At 44.8% G+C, this 17845-nt stretch overlaps 1 protein-coding gene across 1 annotated transcript in view; it reads left to right on the forward strand.

Annotated features, from left to right (window-relative positions):
- Positions 1 to 3460: 3460 nt before the first annotated feature.
- The window catches only part of sgsm2 (small G protein signaling modulator 2), a 77810-nt gene continuing 63425 nt past the window's right edge, over positions 3461 to 17845 (forward strand). The window contains exon 1 of the mRNA XM_042338555.1: positions 3461 to 3535. Within this exon, the coding sequence (XP_042194489.1) occupies positions 3461 to 3535 (75 nt within the window). The remainder of the gene's footprint in view (positions 3536 to 17845) is intronic.

Consider the following 17845-nt stretch of genomic DNA (forward strand, 5'->3'; position numbering starts at 1 on the left):
TGGGTGGGTACCCGAGCAGGGGGGAAATGGTCAGGGTGAGGGGAGGACAGGGGGGAACTTGCATTTATACAGCTCCCTTGAATGCGTTTGGAGCTATAGCTGAGCTAAGCTGCCTTGTTGATTATTTTTTTTTAAACCACACAAATTTTTTTGGGGTGGTTTCTACGTTGCATGGACGCAAATGAAAATGTACATAAAAGATGGTAAGTCGCATCAGGTCGCAACTCGATCATCATTAACATCTTGGAAACATTATTTTTTTAAAAAACTTGACATAACTTTTTTTTTAAAAAAAAGAAAAAAAAAGGAACAAAGCGACACTTCGCTTCCCAAACTGCAAATATTAATAAGGATTTTGGAAGATGTGTGCTTTTTCTATGTCAAAGGAGTAATATTTTTATATGGAACGACGTTGAATTATTCAGTCATGGAAAATGAATGACTGTACAGATGTATTGCAGTCCTTTGAAAACAAACATTCGTGTTAAGGAGGGAGTCCTTTCCAAGTAGAAGATGAAACCAGGATAGATTCCGATCAAGGTCTCTGTTGGGCAGTGGGGGTCAGTGTTTCAGCAATTTACTGATGGAGTGAAAGCGCCTGTTTACTTTTCCATCCCGACTTGCACTTCCCATAACGTTTCTCCAGATAATATTAATGCAGAAAAAAATCTACTCCAGCGGAGCAGAGGGTTGCAGGAAAAATGAATGACGTGTTGATAATTTTCCGCTCAAGGATAGCCTGTTACTTTACGAAAAGATAAGTCTGGGACAGAACGAAATTCTTTGGGGGTGGAGGGGGATATTGGACGAGGGGAAGGGTCACTGTCATCCCCAAAATGTCCTAATAACCTCCTATCCTCGCAAGGTGTGAGGTTGTAAAGTTCCAATGGAATACGCAATTGCAATGTTAGGGTGAATCCTGCTTAATTTGCTCTAATAAACAAGCTACAGATGACTGCAATATAGCCCAACCCTGTAATATTTTATAGCTGTTTGCTTCCTCTCTCAAATGCAGATCTGGTGTGTTGATGGGATTCCTTGGATTGTCGCCAAACTATATTGGAGTAGATGTTACTGGGTGTGTCCGGATCCAGCTTTGCTGGCTGATGATCAGCTGTCAAAAACTTGGTTTCGGGGTCAATTGTGAGTCATGGAACTGAGGCTATGTTAATTATAATCCTTGCATTTGCTATAGCACCTTGTCACGTCATCGAGACGTCTCAAAACGCTTCACAGGAATTGTTGTAAAGTGCAGTGACTGTGTGTTTGCGGGCGAAAGGTAGAAGCTCTTCGCACGAAGCAATGTCCCACAAACAGCCATGAAGTCAGTGACCAGGACACTGGGAGAGAGAAACTCTCTTCTCTCTTCAAATAGTATCAAGGGATCTTTAACATCCACCTGAAGAGGTAGACGGGGCTGGGTTTAAAATGATTGGCTTCCAAATGAAAGACTGGATTCAAGAGTTTTTCCATAATTCTGTGTCTTCCTAAATTTTAAGACTTTAAATGGTTTCACGGGCTAAGACAAGATGGACCTTTGGGCTCTGGATTATTGCTATTCTGACTATTTGTCCGACACGCTCCTGGATGAGCCCTGAATATCTGCAGCTGAATGTCAGTAAGATTGAAGCCGAGTTGTTTCTCGCCAGCCTTTGACTTTCGGTCCGTCAACTTCTCTGCTTACCTCAGACTGGTAACTGCTATTGAAACCCTCACCCATGGTTCCATCACCTCAAAAATAAACACTGCAACCTCATTTGTCCCTGCACAAGAATATCCTTCCCCCATTACTCCAATCATTGCAAAGCTCCTTTGGTTCACAGAACCTCAGAGGATCAAATCTGAGATCCTTATCTTGGTCTTTACAACCTTCCATGGTCTCACCTCACCCTACCTTCACAGCTTGGTTCCAGCACACACCCTCCACTCTTGTGATGTTGCTCTCTTGCTATCTCCCCATTAAACATTACTTCATCACGTCTCTGACTCTGGTTCTCTTCAATAATACGTTGCCTTGCTACTTGTCTTCATGCCTACAAAACCATAGGAAAAATACCTTCTGTGGATGTCTATGCCTCTCTTCTGCGAGTTTATTTCTATCCCTCCATTAATGGTCTCTCTCTATGGGTGGTCTCTCCATATGGGTGGTCTATCTCTCTCTCTCTCTCTCTCTCTGTCTAAGGATGGTCTCTGTCTCTCCATGGGTGGTCACCTCTCTCCCTATAGGTGGTCTCTTTCTATGGTTGGTCTGTGTCTCTCTCTATGGGTGATCTCTCTAATGAGCTGTCTCTCTCTTTGGGTTTTTTTGTGTCTCTATGGGTGCTCTCTCTCTATGGGTGGTCCATCTCTCTCTCTCTATGAATGATCTGTGTGTGTGTGTCTCTCTATGAGTTCTCTCTCTCTCTCTCTCTCTGGGTGGTCTCTGTGTGTGTCTCTCTCTCTATGAATGATCTGTGTGTCTCTCTCTATGGATGGACTCTAACCCTCTCTATGAGTGGTCTCTGTGTGGGTCTCTCTCCCTATGGATGGTCCATATCTCTCTCTCTCCCGATGAATGGTATGTGTGTGTGTGTCTCTCTCTCTCTCTCTCTCTCCCTGAGTTCTCTCTCTCTCTCTCTCTCTCTACGGATGGTCCACGTCTCTCTCTCTCTCTCTCTCCCTTCTCTTTCACTCTCTCACACACACTCGGGAGTCCCTCCTCTGGTTCTCTTGACGTCAGTTGTGGATGGGTTTGGCTCTGAAGATGGCGTCTGACAGAGGTTCGAGCCCTTAATCTGCACCAGAGAGGCAGCAGCAGAGGGGAGTTACTGAGAGCCTCAGCCTCCCCCCCAGACCCCCTCAGCCTCCCCCCCAGACCCCCTCAGCCTCCCCCCCAGACCCCCTCAGCCTCCCCCCCAGACCCCCTCAGCCTCCCCCCCAGACCCCCTCAGCCTCCCCCCCCCCCCCCTCCCCCCCCCAGACCCCCTCAGCCTCCCCCCAGACCCCCCCCCAGACCCCCTCAGCCTCCCCCCCCCCCCCAGCCTCCCCCCCCAGACCCCCTCAGCCTCCCCCCCCCCCCCCCCCCCCCCCCCCCCCCCCCCCCCCCCCCGCCTCCCCCCCCCCCCAGACTCCCCCTCAGCCCCCCCCCCCAGACCTCCCCTCTCCCCCAACCCCCTCAGACCCCCTCAGCCTCCCCCCAGACCCCCTCAGCCTCCCCTCTCCCCCCCAGACCCCCTCAGCCTCCCCCAGACCCCCCCAGACTCCCTCAGCCTCCCCTCTCCCCCCCAGACCTCCCCTCTCCCCCCAGACCCCCTCAGCCTCCCCCCCAGACCTCCCTCTCCCCCCAGACCCCCTCAGCCTCCCCCCCCAGACCCCCTCAGCCTCCCCTCTCCCCCCTCTCTTCCCCCTCAGACCCCCTCTCCCCCTCTCCCCCCCAGACCCCCTCAGCCCCCCTCGCCCCCTCTCCCCCCCCCAGAGGACCATGTCTGCTCCGGGGACCATGAGCTGCTCTCAGGAGGACCTCAGGCAGAAGCTTTTGGGGAACGTGAAGAGAGAGGTAACTGACTGTTTATCAGCCGCTGTGAGTGAGACTGCGATCCGCTTCCAACTGTGCAGATACACTTAATGTGGTTAACAATCTTTGCATTTAATAATAATAATAATAATGATAATGATAATGATAATCACGTTTATTAGAATAATGGCAATGGTGATAATAAGAGCAATAATAATAATAATAATAATGATGACAATTGCAATAAAAATACTACATCATCGTCATGTCATTTGCCATTGTTTGCAATGAGGGTTTTTTTTATTTCTTTCAGTTGTTTTGTTGTCCACCTCCACTCCTCATCTGTCTCTCTGTCTCTCTCTCTCTCTGTCTGTGCCCTGAACTACCTGTGCACAACCGGTTGCAATGATCTCTCTCTCTCCCCTCTCCTCTGTGTGTCCTCCTGTCTTTAGCTCTGTTTGCATGGGGGTGAAAAAAAGATTTGAAAACTGCAATCTCTCCCTCTCTCTCTCTCTCTCTCCCTCTCTCTGTGTGTTTTCCTGCCTTTCTCTCCTCTCTCTGTGTGTTTTCCTGCCTTTCTCTCCTCTCTCTCTCTCCTATCTCTCTCTCCTATCTCTCCCCCTCCACTCCCCAATTCCAATCCATCCTTGTAACTGACCGCTCTCTGTAAGACATCGTTGTTGTGTTGTAGATGTTCTCCCAATTCCGTCCCGATGGCGGAGAACAAATCCACAGGGGCACGAGATCAGTCTCGGCTCGTTTGTTCGCAATCAAAGATTACAAACAATTGTAATTAAACATTTACAAATTTATTTATTAATTAAACCCCAGTCAGATTTCTCGCTTTTTTTTTAAACGAATACTAAGTCGTTGTGCCTTGCATGGATTCCCTGCTCTGTCCTCCCCTGCTCTCCTTAATAATAATGGTAATAATTATAATAATTATGTCATAACGATAACGTGTTGCTTTATTTAATAAGGATATCAGTTGCGATCTCCTTCTGAAGCCACCGAGTGATACTGTATATATATATATACAATATATAACACAGTCCCCACTCCCCGCAGCAGCGAGGTCTCGATCTGCTCAAGGAATCTTACAAATGTGTTCCTTGATGGGGTTTCTGTTTGAGAACAAGATTGCAGTGTTTGGTTGTGAGGGAGTGGGGATTTGCAATAGGTTTCCGATTAAATAAACAGCTGTAGAGAGAGACACACACACACACGCAGCGAGATAGCCATCTATCTGCACAACGGGAATAGAAACACACACAACATAGACACATACACACACACACAACATAGACACACACACACACACACACAACATAGACACATATACACACGTACACACACACACAACATAGACATACACAACATATACACATACATACACACACGACATACACACAACATACACACAACACATAAACACGCAAAAGACATACACGCGCACAACATAGACACACACACAACACACACACGTGCACACACACGCACACACACAACATACATACACACACGCAACATACACACACAAGGAGCAAGACACATCAATCTACCTGCACAACAGGAATAGAAACACACGCACACGCATACATATACAGAAGTCGTGATTGACCACACTGACAACTCGGTCACTCCGAGCTTTTGATCAGAACAAACAGCTTTCCCCAACAACCGCCCCCAAAGCACCAGGCGCTTGTTTTGGTGCTATTTTTAACCTGCGATGATGTATCCATTGACGTTACAGCTCACTGTCAAATCACAGTGCGAACCCAAGTCATCTCAGTCGCTTGGTTCAGTACAGAAGAGCTCAGGGTGGTGGGGTTTCTGTGGCTGAGGTTTTAAGGAGCTTTTTCTGAGTTGATTTCTGTGCGGGAAACATGTCGATGACAAGAGTAAAGGGAAGGCCTTTAATTGAGGTTGATGCATCATTTAATCTAGCTTTATCTTGTAGGTTTGCTTTGAGGTGTTTTTTTTTCCCCGTAAGTTGTGTCAGTTTCAAAGAAAATAAACAGATAAATCATTTTTTCCCCCTTTTTTTTACTTATCTTACAATGCAATACAACAGAAAATTACTTTTGTATATATAGCGCCTTTCACGTCAGGAGGACGTCCCAAGGCGCTGGACAGTCAGGGATTTGGAGTCAAGTCCAAGTCCAAATCTATAGCCAAATGATTATATCACATGAAAAAAATGTTTTTTAAATTGAACTGCGTTATTTTGAAAAAAAATACTCTTATGTTGAATCAACAATAATAATACTAGCATTTGATATAGCGCCTTATCACGTCATTGAGATGTCTTAAAGCGCTTCACAGGATATACTGTAAAGTGAACCGACTGTGTATTGTATATTTTGTGGGTGAAACAAAATGACTGAATGAATGTGAAAGAACATCCAACCCCGTGATAGACTCACGCCCGCTGAGAGTTGTTTATGAATGAACATTTGTAACTGTAGGTGCTGGGAATCCGTGCTTTACAACACGAATACTCTGGCATGTACAGTATTTCCATCTGGCTTCTGCTTTGATTACATTTGCCTCCTCGCCAACACGGGTGTTAGTCAGATCGACAAATGTTTCAGGCTTTTTCATTTTCCGTTTACCTTATTGATCTTTCCCTTCTCTGGGATTTCATTTTCTTTTTCTCCACCGTCAATCTGCCTGCACATAACTGATGTCTGCCTCCTGATCGTGCTGTTTCCTGGTGGTAAACAAGCTGTTTGCTTTGTCGGAGGTGGAGGGGAACCATGTAATCTCTCAGTGTTGGTATCATTGTAATATTTAATTAAATTGTTTAATATTTAATTAATTGTCATAGCAGTAAGTAGGAACCTGGTTATTAGTTAATTGACAGATCACTTTCCAGGGGGTAATAATCCCTTCAAATACTCAATCACTCAATCCACAGCTGTTTGTGAGACAATGCAATGCGCAATTGGCTGTCGCATTTCGCCCACAATTACAGTTAATCCCTTTTACAATATATTCTGTGCAGAACTCTGAGACGTATCAATGAAGTGATAAAGCAATGATTAATATTATTATTGTTGTAAGAACTTAAATGTGTAAGACGCACGGTTGCCTACAAAATATACAATCACCATACAGTATATCCGGTGAAGATCTTTGTGTGTGGAGGCAGCATGTCAAATGCAAGGATTATTATTACAAGATTAAAATGATACCAACAATAACTATGTAATAATACAACCCAGCCAAGACCCAGAGAATATGTTATAGGAATATCTGACCCATTGGAGTGATTTTTAATCTGTTTTCTCATCTGAGAGTTAAATTTATCTCTCACAAACGCCTCAAATTTCATTATTCATAATCCACAATATCATCTGATTCTCTTTGTGGTAACGCTGTCTTGCAGTTAAGCCCAGGTATTCTGTGTTGTTTAAAAATAATCATTTGAAGTAGAGCAGTCACTCATATAACCCCTGACAGGGATGAGAGTTGTCAATGTGAGATAACCAGGTTGTTTTTGCTCAGCTGAATATTGAGTTCCAAACAACATATCGTAGGCTCACAATTGCTCCCAGTGAGCTTGTCTTTGATAGCTGCTCTATATAAAATGATGATAATAATCCTTGCATTTGATATAGTGCCTTATCAAGTCGTTGAGACATCTCAAAGTGCTTCACAGGATGTACTGTAAAGTGAAGTGACTGTATATTTTTGTGGGTGAAACGCAGCAGCCAGTTGCGCGAGGCAATGTTTCTTGGGAGGGATTATCAGCCACAGAAAGAGTTCCGCCAACCGACGAGGCACCAATGTCCCACAAACAGTGACTGATTTTATTTTGGGTTCGTGTTGGCCAGGACACTGGGAGAGAGAAAATCCCTTCTCCTTTCAAATAGCGCCATGGGATATTTAACATCCATCTGTCTCTCTACCCGCTGCGCCAGGCTGACGCTGATATAAAAAAGAAGCAGAGTAATTTACAACCCTTTTGTTTGAATTTAAAAAAATGAATAGTATAATTTATCATGCAAAGGATTTTTCATGGGACATTGCTGTGCGCCAAAACTTTCATTCACAATTCATCTCTCCCAGTGTCCTGGCCAACAATCCGCCAGGATTAAATTGGTCACTCACTTCATGACTGTTTGCAGAACATTGCTATGCGCAAATTGGCTTCCACGTTGGCCTACAAAACACAGTTACTACACTTTACGCTTTGAGGAAGCACTTTGAGATGTCACAAAGACCTTGATAAGGCGCTATTGCAAGTATGCAAGTATCAAATGCAAGTATTTTATTATTATTTACAGTATACTAATAAAGCAGTTTAAGATATCCTCCCAATGTGAAAGGCACTCTACCAAACGTAAAGCTTATTTCTTTATTAAGTTGAAAGGGTTTTAACAATCATAGACATTGCAGAGCAGGAAACGCATTGAGCTAATGCAGATACCAACTGCTCCATTAAAGGTACGTCCCTCTATCCCACTTTCCCTGTATCTTTTCAGCTATTTACTCAGATGTCTTTCTGAATAAATAAAATGTCTTTCATTACAGTGCTAAATAACGAGATGCGTTTGTATGTGAAATCCTCCTGTCTGGGAAGTGTAGGTGCTCTATACCTCTCTGTCCAGGGCGATGCTGATAACAGCACAGCCAGCCTGGCTCATTGGCAGGACTTGGTTACTTTTATATTTAATAAATATTTTATATTTAAGGATATCTTAAATGGTTAGTTTCCATTCCAACAGTCGATCGCTGGAATTTCCACGCGTGGACGGGATGTGTGGCGTTCTCCGCTTGGTTTGGATACTCTTGTAGAGATGTGTAGGTGTGTGGTGTGAAGCAGGTGAGCTCATGTGAAGCACTTTGGGATGGCTCAACAAGGTAATAAGGTGCTGTATCAAATGCAAGGATTATTGGGGGCGGAGGGATGAGCCCTGGAGGCTTTTTTCACCTTTTGACATCTATGCATCCAAGATGCCATTTCATTTTTTTAAATCTAAATGAATGGGAGCAATGGGAGAGGTGGATTACTAATTTTTATAAATAAATTTGCCTTCACCACTTCCCCGGTGTACGTCTCAGTGGGTCGTAGCCTTACCGTTGTGCCGTGCAGCTGAGAATGTCAGTCTTTCCACAGTTCATTCATGTGCTCTTATTTGCTTTGCTTCCATTGACTAAGTTCCTGGTGAGAACTTGATGCGAAACACAGATGACTCATCAGTCTTCTCAGTCCCGGCCAGCAGTAACATCCTGCCTCTCTCCGCAGCGTTTCAGCCTGTCTCTGTTCCTGTTGTGCTGAGATACGACTCGCAGGATTTTCTGACGGCTTTTGTCAGCTCTTTTAAGAGATAAACTAAGGAACTAAAGATCTGCTTCGTGCTGACTGATTGTTTCAGGGTTAGGGTCGAGCTTTCGTTCCATTGTGATCAATCTGCACTGCACAGTGAAGGCCGTCCAAATCTGACCTTACTCAGCAAAGCAGTTACAACAACAACAACAACAACATCGACAAACAGCAATTTGCATTTCTATCTTCCACGTCAAGAGGCCGACTCAAAGCGCTTCATCGCTGCACTATGGCATGGGGTGGTGGGGAGGAGAGAGGGGGAGAGAAGGCGTCGCAATGCGCAGTTGAAAAGATAGATCTTAGAAGGTGGTAAGGTAGGGAGGGGGGAAAGTTGGGACCTGGAGTTTTGAGAGTGGGGCAGAAGGACTCAAGACTCGCCCCGTCTGCGCAGCACCACGAAATGAACCCCGCCATCGGCAGTCGAGCCTTCAGCTTTTCTGCTCCCACCCTCTGGAACTCCATTCCCCGAATCCCTTCGCCCCTCCCCCTCCCTCGCCTCCTTCGGCCACACTCCCACCCCCACCCCCCCTACCCTCCAACCCATATTGATTCCAAACCCCAGCTCGGGTGCAAATACTTAACTGTCCAGCGCCTTGGGACGCCCTTCCGACGTGAAAAGGCTCTGTACAAATGTAATTTGTTGCTGTGAAGCAGCCTGGCGTTTGCTGAGTGCAGTTGAGAAACCGACAGTAACTTAACGTTCCACCAGCTCCCATCGCTCCCACCTTTGCAAGTCCGTAGAGTCCGAACTTCGCCCTGGTTTGGGAATTAAGGTGATCGAGTGGTTAATAAGAAGGTTTTGTTTCCGATATTGCAAATTGCAAATCTGTGTGGCGTGAGGAAAATTAAATGTTTTCCTTTAATGGAAATTAATAATTAGGCCGAGTGAATTCATTTGTCCCTATTTATGCAGCAGCTTATCTGCTGTTTGCACAGAGCCTCATTAAATCTGGACTCTTTCACTCCGCGTCGGTTCAGCTCGCGGTGTCTAGCGTCTTGTACAATACATTTTTCAGACGCGTCGATAAGCCACTGATGTTTCAACGTGCAGCAAGCACGTACCTCTTGCGAGATACTTATTATTCGTTCCCGGTTATTGTAACCTGTGTGTACAGAGTTTCTGAACACGTCACAACGAATTCAAATCAAGTGCACTTTCCAAGCAAACTTAAGGCTGGGTTGAATTCTGCGCCAATGCAGTGGAATTCAGTGCAAGGAAAGCTTGCGGCACATTTCAACACCTATATCAAGTTTGACCGGTTCCCGCTCCCTGGAATGTGAAGGTCACGTGGTTCTGATGTTCTTAATAAGGAAAGCACCCACTACAGACTGCTTGCTGTTCATTTGACACCTAATAATAATAATTATAATAATAATAATCGCTGCATTTGATATAGACCCTTATCACGTTTTCAAGACTCGCAAAGCGCTTCACAGAATATACTGCGAAGTGAGTTGACTGTGTATTTTTTTAGGCGAAACTTGGAACCTGGGTGGATTTCAGCTCCAGAGTCGTATTGTTTTCCTCTCCTGAAGGCAGTAACTCAAGCTGATTCTACGATGTAACCTTGGCATTCCGAGTGTTGGCAGCCTCTTCGACCCTCACATTCACAGCCAAAGCCGATCGGGTAATAAAGTAATTCTGGTGCCAAGATCGTGCTGTGAACCTTGTGCAAAGCGGCAGAGAGAAGGTATTCCTGCTCGCGGCTGTGTGTCACAGAGCCAGCATTTTCCCTCGTTGAAATGATCATCATTGTCCCTTCCCGACTATTAAGTTGCACGGAGTTGGATGAAGCCTCAGTCATCCTACTCCAGCTTGGATGACCGGCTGCCCCACCCGGTGCTTGCCCTCCCCTGTATTCTCAGCGTTTCAGCCTTTCCTCTGTCAATCTCGGGGGAACAAACACACACTAAAAAAAATATCATTTCCAAAAAGGGATTTTGGTGCTCGGGTCAACACGCTTTCAAGAAATCTCGCAGCGCTTCACAGGAATTGCTGTAAAGTGGAGTCAATGTGTATTTGCAGGCAAACTCGACACCCAATTTGCACACAGATATAAACAACAACAACAACAAATTACACTTGTATAGCACCCTTTCTCATCGGAAAGACGTCCCAGGGACAATCAGAGGTTTTGGACCCGAGCTGGGAGTTGGGGTCATTGGGAGGGGGGGGGGGTGCACGAGAGGGTGGCCGAAGGCATGGTTCGAAGATGAAGGTTTTTAGATGGGAGTTGAAGGTGGCACGAGACGAGATGATTGTGATTGTAATACTGGGAGTAGATGCTGCCTTGCAACAATAATGTACGTTGTGTGTATCCATTGCCGTGACCATAATGCTATTACTGCATTTCTAGTGTGTGCTACTGTTTACTCAGGGTATCGTATTGATTGGAAATGATCATCCCTGATAGCGGGACAAAGTACAGTTGACTGCAGTTGATTGAGGCCAACGCTTATTAGACAAATCCATGACATTAGTTCTGCATTAAAGTAATAGTCTACACACACGCACACCGCTCACCTCCTCCCACCAAAGCCAAGTTTCATTGCTGCCGTGGCCAAGTGGATATTGTTAACATGATAATAAAATATAAGCAATATTTGGATGTGATACGGCATCTTAGAGCTTCGAAGCGTTAGGCCAGCAAACACAGTAGCTCATGGTTGCCAGCAACATGAATAGGGTTTGGTGAATTTGGATGAAGAAGGGATATTTTCTTTACACAGTTCAACAGTAAAATGCCCTGCTCTACCGCATGGTCCCAAGGGAATCTCATGCCGTCCACCTGAACAGGCAGATGAAACTTATAATAATAGGAATCCTTGCATTTGATTTAGCGCCTTATCAGATCTTCGAGATGCATAAAACGCCTCGTAAAACATACTGTAAAGTGTAGTGACTGTATTTTGTGGGCGAAACACGGCAGCCAATTGCGTACAAACAGTCATGGATTGAGTGACCAAATTTTTTTTAAAAAAAGGGGTTATTACCCTTGGAATAGTGATCCACCAATCAGTTAACAGTGGGGTTCCTACTCACTGCGAGGTGAACTTGATTTAGTGTCTCATCTAAAAGACGGAGGGGAGAGGGGTTTGGGGGAAGAAGAAGGGGAATAAAATGCAGGAGAATTGCTGGTGTTGAGAAGTGGGAATAAACACAAGGGGCATTTACGAGAGATTTAAACCATGGAGACATAAGAAGGAAATGGTGAGAAGCTGATGCCACACAGTCAGAGTGATGTTGATTTGCTATTGATTTGACCTCGCCAGGAAAAATGCTCTAAAGTGATTCCCTGATGGGTGTTGGGTGCAAAAGATTGCATGGAAACTAATCAGCAGGTGTTTTTTCACACAGCACAAACTATCACATAAATAAATGAGTGTTAAACCCAGGAACAATATGTGAGTAGATGTAAAATTCAATAATATAGAATTACACAGAGAGTGATAAGGCACAGGTCACTAAGTAGCGTTCAGCTGGGTTGCTGGATAAAGCAAGGAAGAACGTAGCGATGGGAATTTATATTCCCATTTATATAAACGCTGAATATAACCCTAACCCCCCCACCGGTTTGATGGTGTTGCTTGTGTCGTGGTATTTATTCAGCAGTGTATCACATTTCCGCCTTTTCCTTTCCAGGTGGTGAGGTGCAAATTGCCGCACTTTGCTCCCTGTGGGAACCGCAAATAGTTCTGTCAGCAGCTTACTTACTTCTGCTTTGCTTTGATCGCCGCATGTCCCCGCTTCGACGTTCTTTGTACATTAGTAACGGTTTCCATTCGGCGGATTTCTTTGCGACACGTAGAACGTGGTTTGTGCCGCTGTGAGCTTAGCTCTGCATGGTTTCCGGCGTGGAGGGCGCTATATAAATCCAAGTTGTTGTTGTTGTTGTTTCCGACTCGTGATGTGCTTCAGTATCGCTGAGTGTGTAATACTAATCCTTGCATTTCCCGTAGCGCCTTTCGCATTGAGAGAACGTCTCAAAAGCATTTCACCAGATATACTGTCAGATGTTTCACTGTGTATCTTGTAGGCAAATGGGGCAGCCAACTGGCCCAGCAATATCATACAAACAGACATGAAGTGACTGACCAATTTTACTTGGGGAATTGTTGCCCGGGACACCGAGAGAGAGAGAGAAAAACTCACTTCTCTTTTCAAATAGTCTCTTTAACACTCCACTGAAAAAAGGCAGACAGGACCTCAGTTTAAGTTCTCATCTGAAGGATGGTTCTCTGGCAATTCAGTGCTCCCCCTGCACAGCATTGGAGCATAAGCCTAGAGTTACGTGAGTCCAAAGTCCCGGTGTAAGGCATGAACCCAACACCTTCTGACTCTGAGACGAGAACACTACCATCTGAGCCAAGCTGACACATGAAACTCAGTTGAAGGTTTTAACTTTAATAATTGTTTTAATCTGTGACTCTGCACATCCTGTCGGGTAATCAGTTGCAGTTTATCTGGGAATAGCTCTGTAGTTATTGTCACAGTCACTAATCCTCTTAACGAACATCATCAGGCTTCAAGGATGTTGTCTGCATCGACAGATGTTACTTGGCACAATTAAGACGCCCACACATAAAACTGAAAAGATCCACATTGCAAACAACCCACGTTGGATCTGATTTGAAGCCCACAATCTAATCATTGGCTTCAGGTTATTCAGATTGGCTTTCATGGTTTTATCTCCAGCATTTGATTATTATTATTATTAATAATAATAATACTTGCGTTTGCTCTAGCGCCTTCTCACTTCATCACAACATGCTTCAGAGTCTAGCATACAGTCTAGGCTGACACTCCCAACGCAGGCAAAATTTGAGCAGTGCTAGAGATGCTCTCCTTTGTGTGAGATGTTAAACTGAGATCCCATCTGCATGTTCAGGAGGACATTTGTTAGGTCAGGATATTAAGGATTATACGAGGCAAGGGGCGGGCAATTGGACTTGAGGTACGGATCTTATAGCCATAGTCTTATACAACAACAACTTGGATTTATATAGCGTCCTCCACACCAATAACGGATCCCGGGGCCGAGCCGGTGGGAGGGGGAGGAAGGTGACTAAAGGCGCGGTCAAAAAGAAAGAAAAGAAAGGTCAGAACAGGCTCTTGGGGCTGAATGGTCTAATCTTGTTTCTATGGTCCTTAGACATTAAAGATCAAATGACATTATTTGAAAAGAGAATGTCCTCGCCCACAGAATTTTTTTAAAAAATAGACATTCACTACATGTCTGTTTTGACCTTATAGGAAGTATCAAATGCAAAGATTATGACATGTACTTTGGGGAGGACAAGTTTGCAGGGCTAGGGGACGAGAGTGGGGGAGTGGGATTGATTTGGACAGCTCTTTCCAAAGAGCCGACAAAGACACGATGGGCCAAATGGCCTGCTTCTGCGCTGTATAATTCTACGATTCTATGGTGTTATGACATGATTTGGTTCGGAGAGAGAGAGAGAGAGCGCAGTAATAGCTGAGCCCAGGGGGAAGGAGGAGGAAGAGCTAGTGTGATGGGCACCAAATTAAAGTCATTATTCAGCAAGTGGCACAGACCTGAGGTACTTGTTGACCATTTATTTGTTTAACTTTTCCCCGAGGAGAGGTTTGGTGCGGTTGCCATAGAGTAAGGCGAGGAAAAATAGCCCGAAACTGGTGCGCGAGCCTAGACTGTGAGCTCGAAGATGCAGCCTGGTGTCAGCTTGGTAGTGCAGGTACCTGAGACCTGTGGAACTGATCGCTGTGTGAGCGAACGCCAGCTCCAGGAAATAACTGGACTCAAATGAAAGCAGGGGGAAAAAATGTGCGCACAATGCATCCGTCTGCTACAGCGTTGCACAAGCGCAATTACAAGCAATCTCGAACTCGAGTACACTCGCTGAGGGGCATTCCGTCCGCTCGCTAAAGAGTTTGCAACGGAACTTGGAGCAAATTCTTCCCAGATGAAAATAAGAATTCCTTGTATGTTTAATTGCTGCTCTTTAAATCAGAAGATGTAATTGGATGCCATTGGGTTTCATCTGCGAGGGTGAATAAGGCATTACTTGATTCAGTCAGCCAGCGACATCGGATTAATTTAACTAAATTGTTCTGGATGGGGACTTTATGCAGCAGATCGGTTCGAAATAATTGCAGCACAGCGACCTGACATTGCCTGTTGGCTTGGCTCCATTTATTGAGCAGAGGAGTTTTGAAACAAATAAATAATAATGCTCGATTGCAGAGAGGGAAAGGAAATCTTTCACAAAAAAAGGAGATGAAAGCGGAGATCAAGAGCGCAATTTGATGTTCGTAAACGTGTTTACCTTTATCCAAGTCAGAGCCGTCAGGTGTTTCAATGCAAAAGCAGCTCTCAGATCTTTAAATTTCAAGATCTTTCGATTTCAAGATCCTCACCCTTGTATTCAAGTCCCTGCACTCATCTGCACCCCCTCCACCTCTCTGACCTCCTCTCTCCTCAGCACAGTACCCGTTGCCTTCATTCCTCCGGGTCTGGTCTCCTCCTTGTCCCCCGAGTCCTCCACTCCACCCTCGGCAGCCGTGCCTTCAGCCACTATGCCCCGAGGCTCTGGAACCCCCTTCCTCACTCCCTTCTCCTCGCTCCCTCCCTTCCCATTTTCAGGTCTCTGCTGAAGACCTTTCTTTTCGACCGCGCCTTTGGTCACCTTCCCCCCCCATTCCCCGTGGCTCGGTCCCGGGATCCATTACTGTAAAGCGCTCTGAGACGCCATCCGGCGTGGAGGGCGCTATATAAATCCAAGTTGTTGTTGTTGTAAATGATGTAACCATCCCTGTTTTGCATTTGATTTGTTGCGAAGTTAAGCAGATTGTTCTTGTGTTTCCACCAGTGTAGTAGCTTGTTTCATTACAATACCATAGGAACACCTTCTCTAGTGTATTCCTTATGTAAACTGCCCTGGTTTCAAGTGGTCATAGCAGACGTACAAACAATAACTTGCACTTAAATGCTTGGAACCTCATAGTCCAGGCTAAAGCTCTAATACAGCGCTGAGGGCGGCACTGTAGTATTGATGGTGCCATTCTTCAGATTAAATATTAATCCAGATCCTGTCTGCCTGGTCATCAATGAACCGATATTCAATATCCGAACAGAGAAGGGAGATTCTCCCAGTGTCCTGGCTGACAACGCCCCAGACAGTATTGGTCATTCATTTCATGGCTATTTGTGGGATTTTGCTGTGCACAAATTGGCTGCTGCATTTGGTTACAACAGCACAGTTTACTGTAAATCACGTTTAGGGTTTTGAGACATGAAAGGCACCATATCAAGTTGCAAGGGTTATTATTATATACTAGCTGTACCTGTTGCAGTTACGCTTGCAACTAAAGGATCCAATATTGAATGTAGATTTCACTCGCAAACCATTTAACATGCCATCAACACTGTGGGTACACCGTAAGCAAAACTGCCATACATGTGTGATGAGCTTGTTTAGATCATAGCTCATCAACGATAGGCGATCTCCCCAAACCGATACACATATGCCACTCCCCCATGCAAGACCTTTCTGATGAAGTATAAATCATGTCTCTACGTCAATGGGTTATTGCATTATTGGCGGTCAGACAGACCCGCAGACTCTTCGCCTTTATTAGTATATAGATAATAAAACTGTGTAAAATACTTGGCTACATTTGTTCCCTGCACAATTTCCAGCCTCAGTTATAAATCCTTGTGTTTGATATAGCGTCGTATCGTTTCATCGAGATATTTCAAAGTGCTTCAGGGTCCAGGATTCTGAAGGGTGAATGTGGCAGTCAATTTGCACACATCAATATCTCATAAACAGCCATGGAGTGAATAACCAGCTTTATCTGGGGACTGTTAGCTGGGACACTGGGAGAAACTCCTTTCTTGTTTTAAATAGTAATAATAATAATAATCCTTGCATTTGATATAGTGCCTTATCACGTCTTTGCGACGTCTCAAAAGTCCTTCACAGAATATAATGTAAATTAATTGACTCTTTATTTTATGGGCGAAACATAGCAGCCAATTGCATACAGCAGTGTCCCACAAACAGTTGTGGATTAAGTGACCAAATCATTACTATTTTTATTTACTTATTGAAGGGATTATTGACTTCGGAAAAGCAATCTGCCAATTGACTAACAACCGGGTTCCTACATACTGCTAGGGAAACAGAAGTGTGTGGAGTAAGGAAACTTGCCTAAGGTTTGGCCCGGCCCGAGCATCGAACCCAGGTCCTCTCGTTTGCGAAACGAGTGCTCTAACCAATTTGCTACAGTACTCCACAATTAATTTCAACTTGGGATGCAAAGTTTCAACTTAATCAGGTAATCAGTTAATGATAAACTACAATAAGAAAAAAAATACAAAATAAGCAACAAATCTACAGAACACTCTACAAAAATGATGGAGTGGTGACTAAAAACAACAGCCATCTGCAGCCATGCTGTGCAACTTATCCAGGAAACGCACATCATTAACAAATCATTAGCCACGGGATCATTAACATCCACCTGAACAGGTAAACAAGATCTCAGTTTAACATCTTATCTGAAGGACAGCACCTCTGACATTACGGCACTCCCTCAGCACTGCACAGGAATGCCAGCCTGAGACTGTGAGTTCAAAGCTCCAGCATTGGGGTTGAACCCACACCAACAACAACAAATTACACTTGGATAGCGCCCTTCACTTCGGAAAGATGTCCCAGGGTGCTGGACAGTCAGGGGTGAATCAACCCTTTGATTCACAGCCTCAGATACAAATGAACAGCCCTGTTTAAGCAGCGAGACCTTTCATCGGTTTGTGCTCATTTCCTGTAAAGATAAAAGATGGAAAGTGCAGATGGAAAGTGCCTGAGGTCTCAACTGTGAACTGAATCACTTTGTTCTGTTTGTTCACCTGCGTGGCATTCGCCAAAAGCTTATGCAGAGGAAATTAAAAATTAATTTGGGCTGTTGATAGGAGTGTAGAGTGTGTATTTACCTTGTTGCAAACCAGTCCTGGGACTTATTGTAGCTGCTT

The sequence above is a fragment of the Callorhinchus milii genome, unplaced genomic scaffold, assembly GCF_018977255.1.
Source record: "Callorhinchus milii isolate IMCB2004 unplaced genomic scaffold, IMCB_Cmil_1.0 Scaffold10, whole genome shotgun sequence".
Taxonomy (NCBI): domain Eukaryota; kingdom Metazoa; phylum Chordata; class Chondrichthyes; order Chimaeriformes; family Callorhinchidae; genus Callorhinchus; species Callorhinchus milii.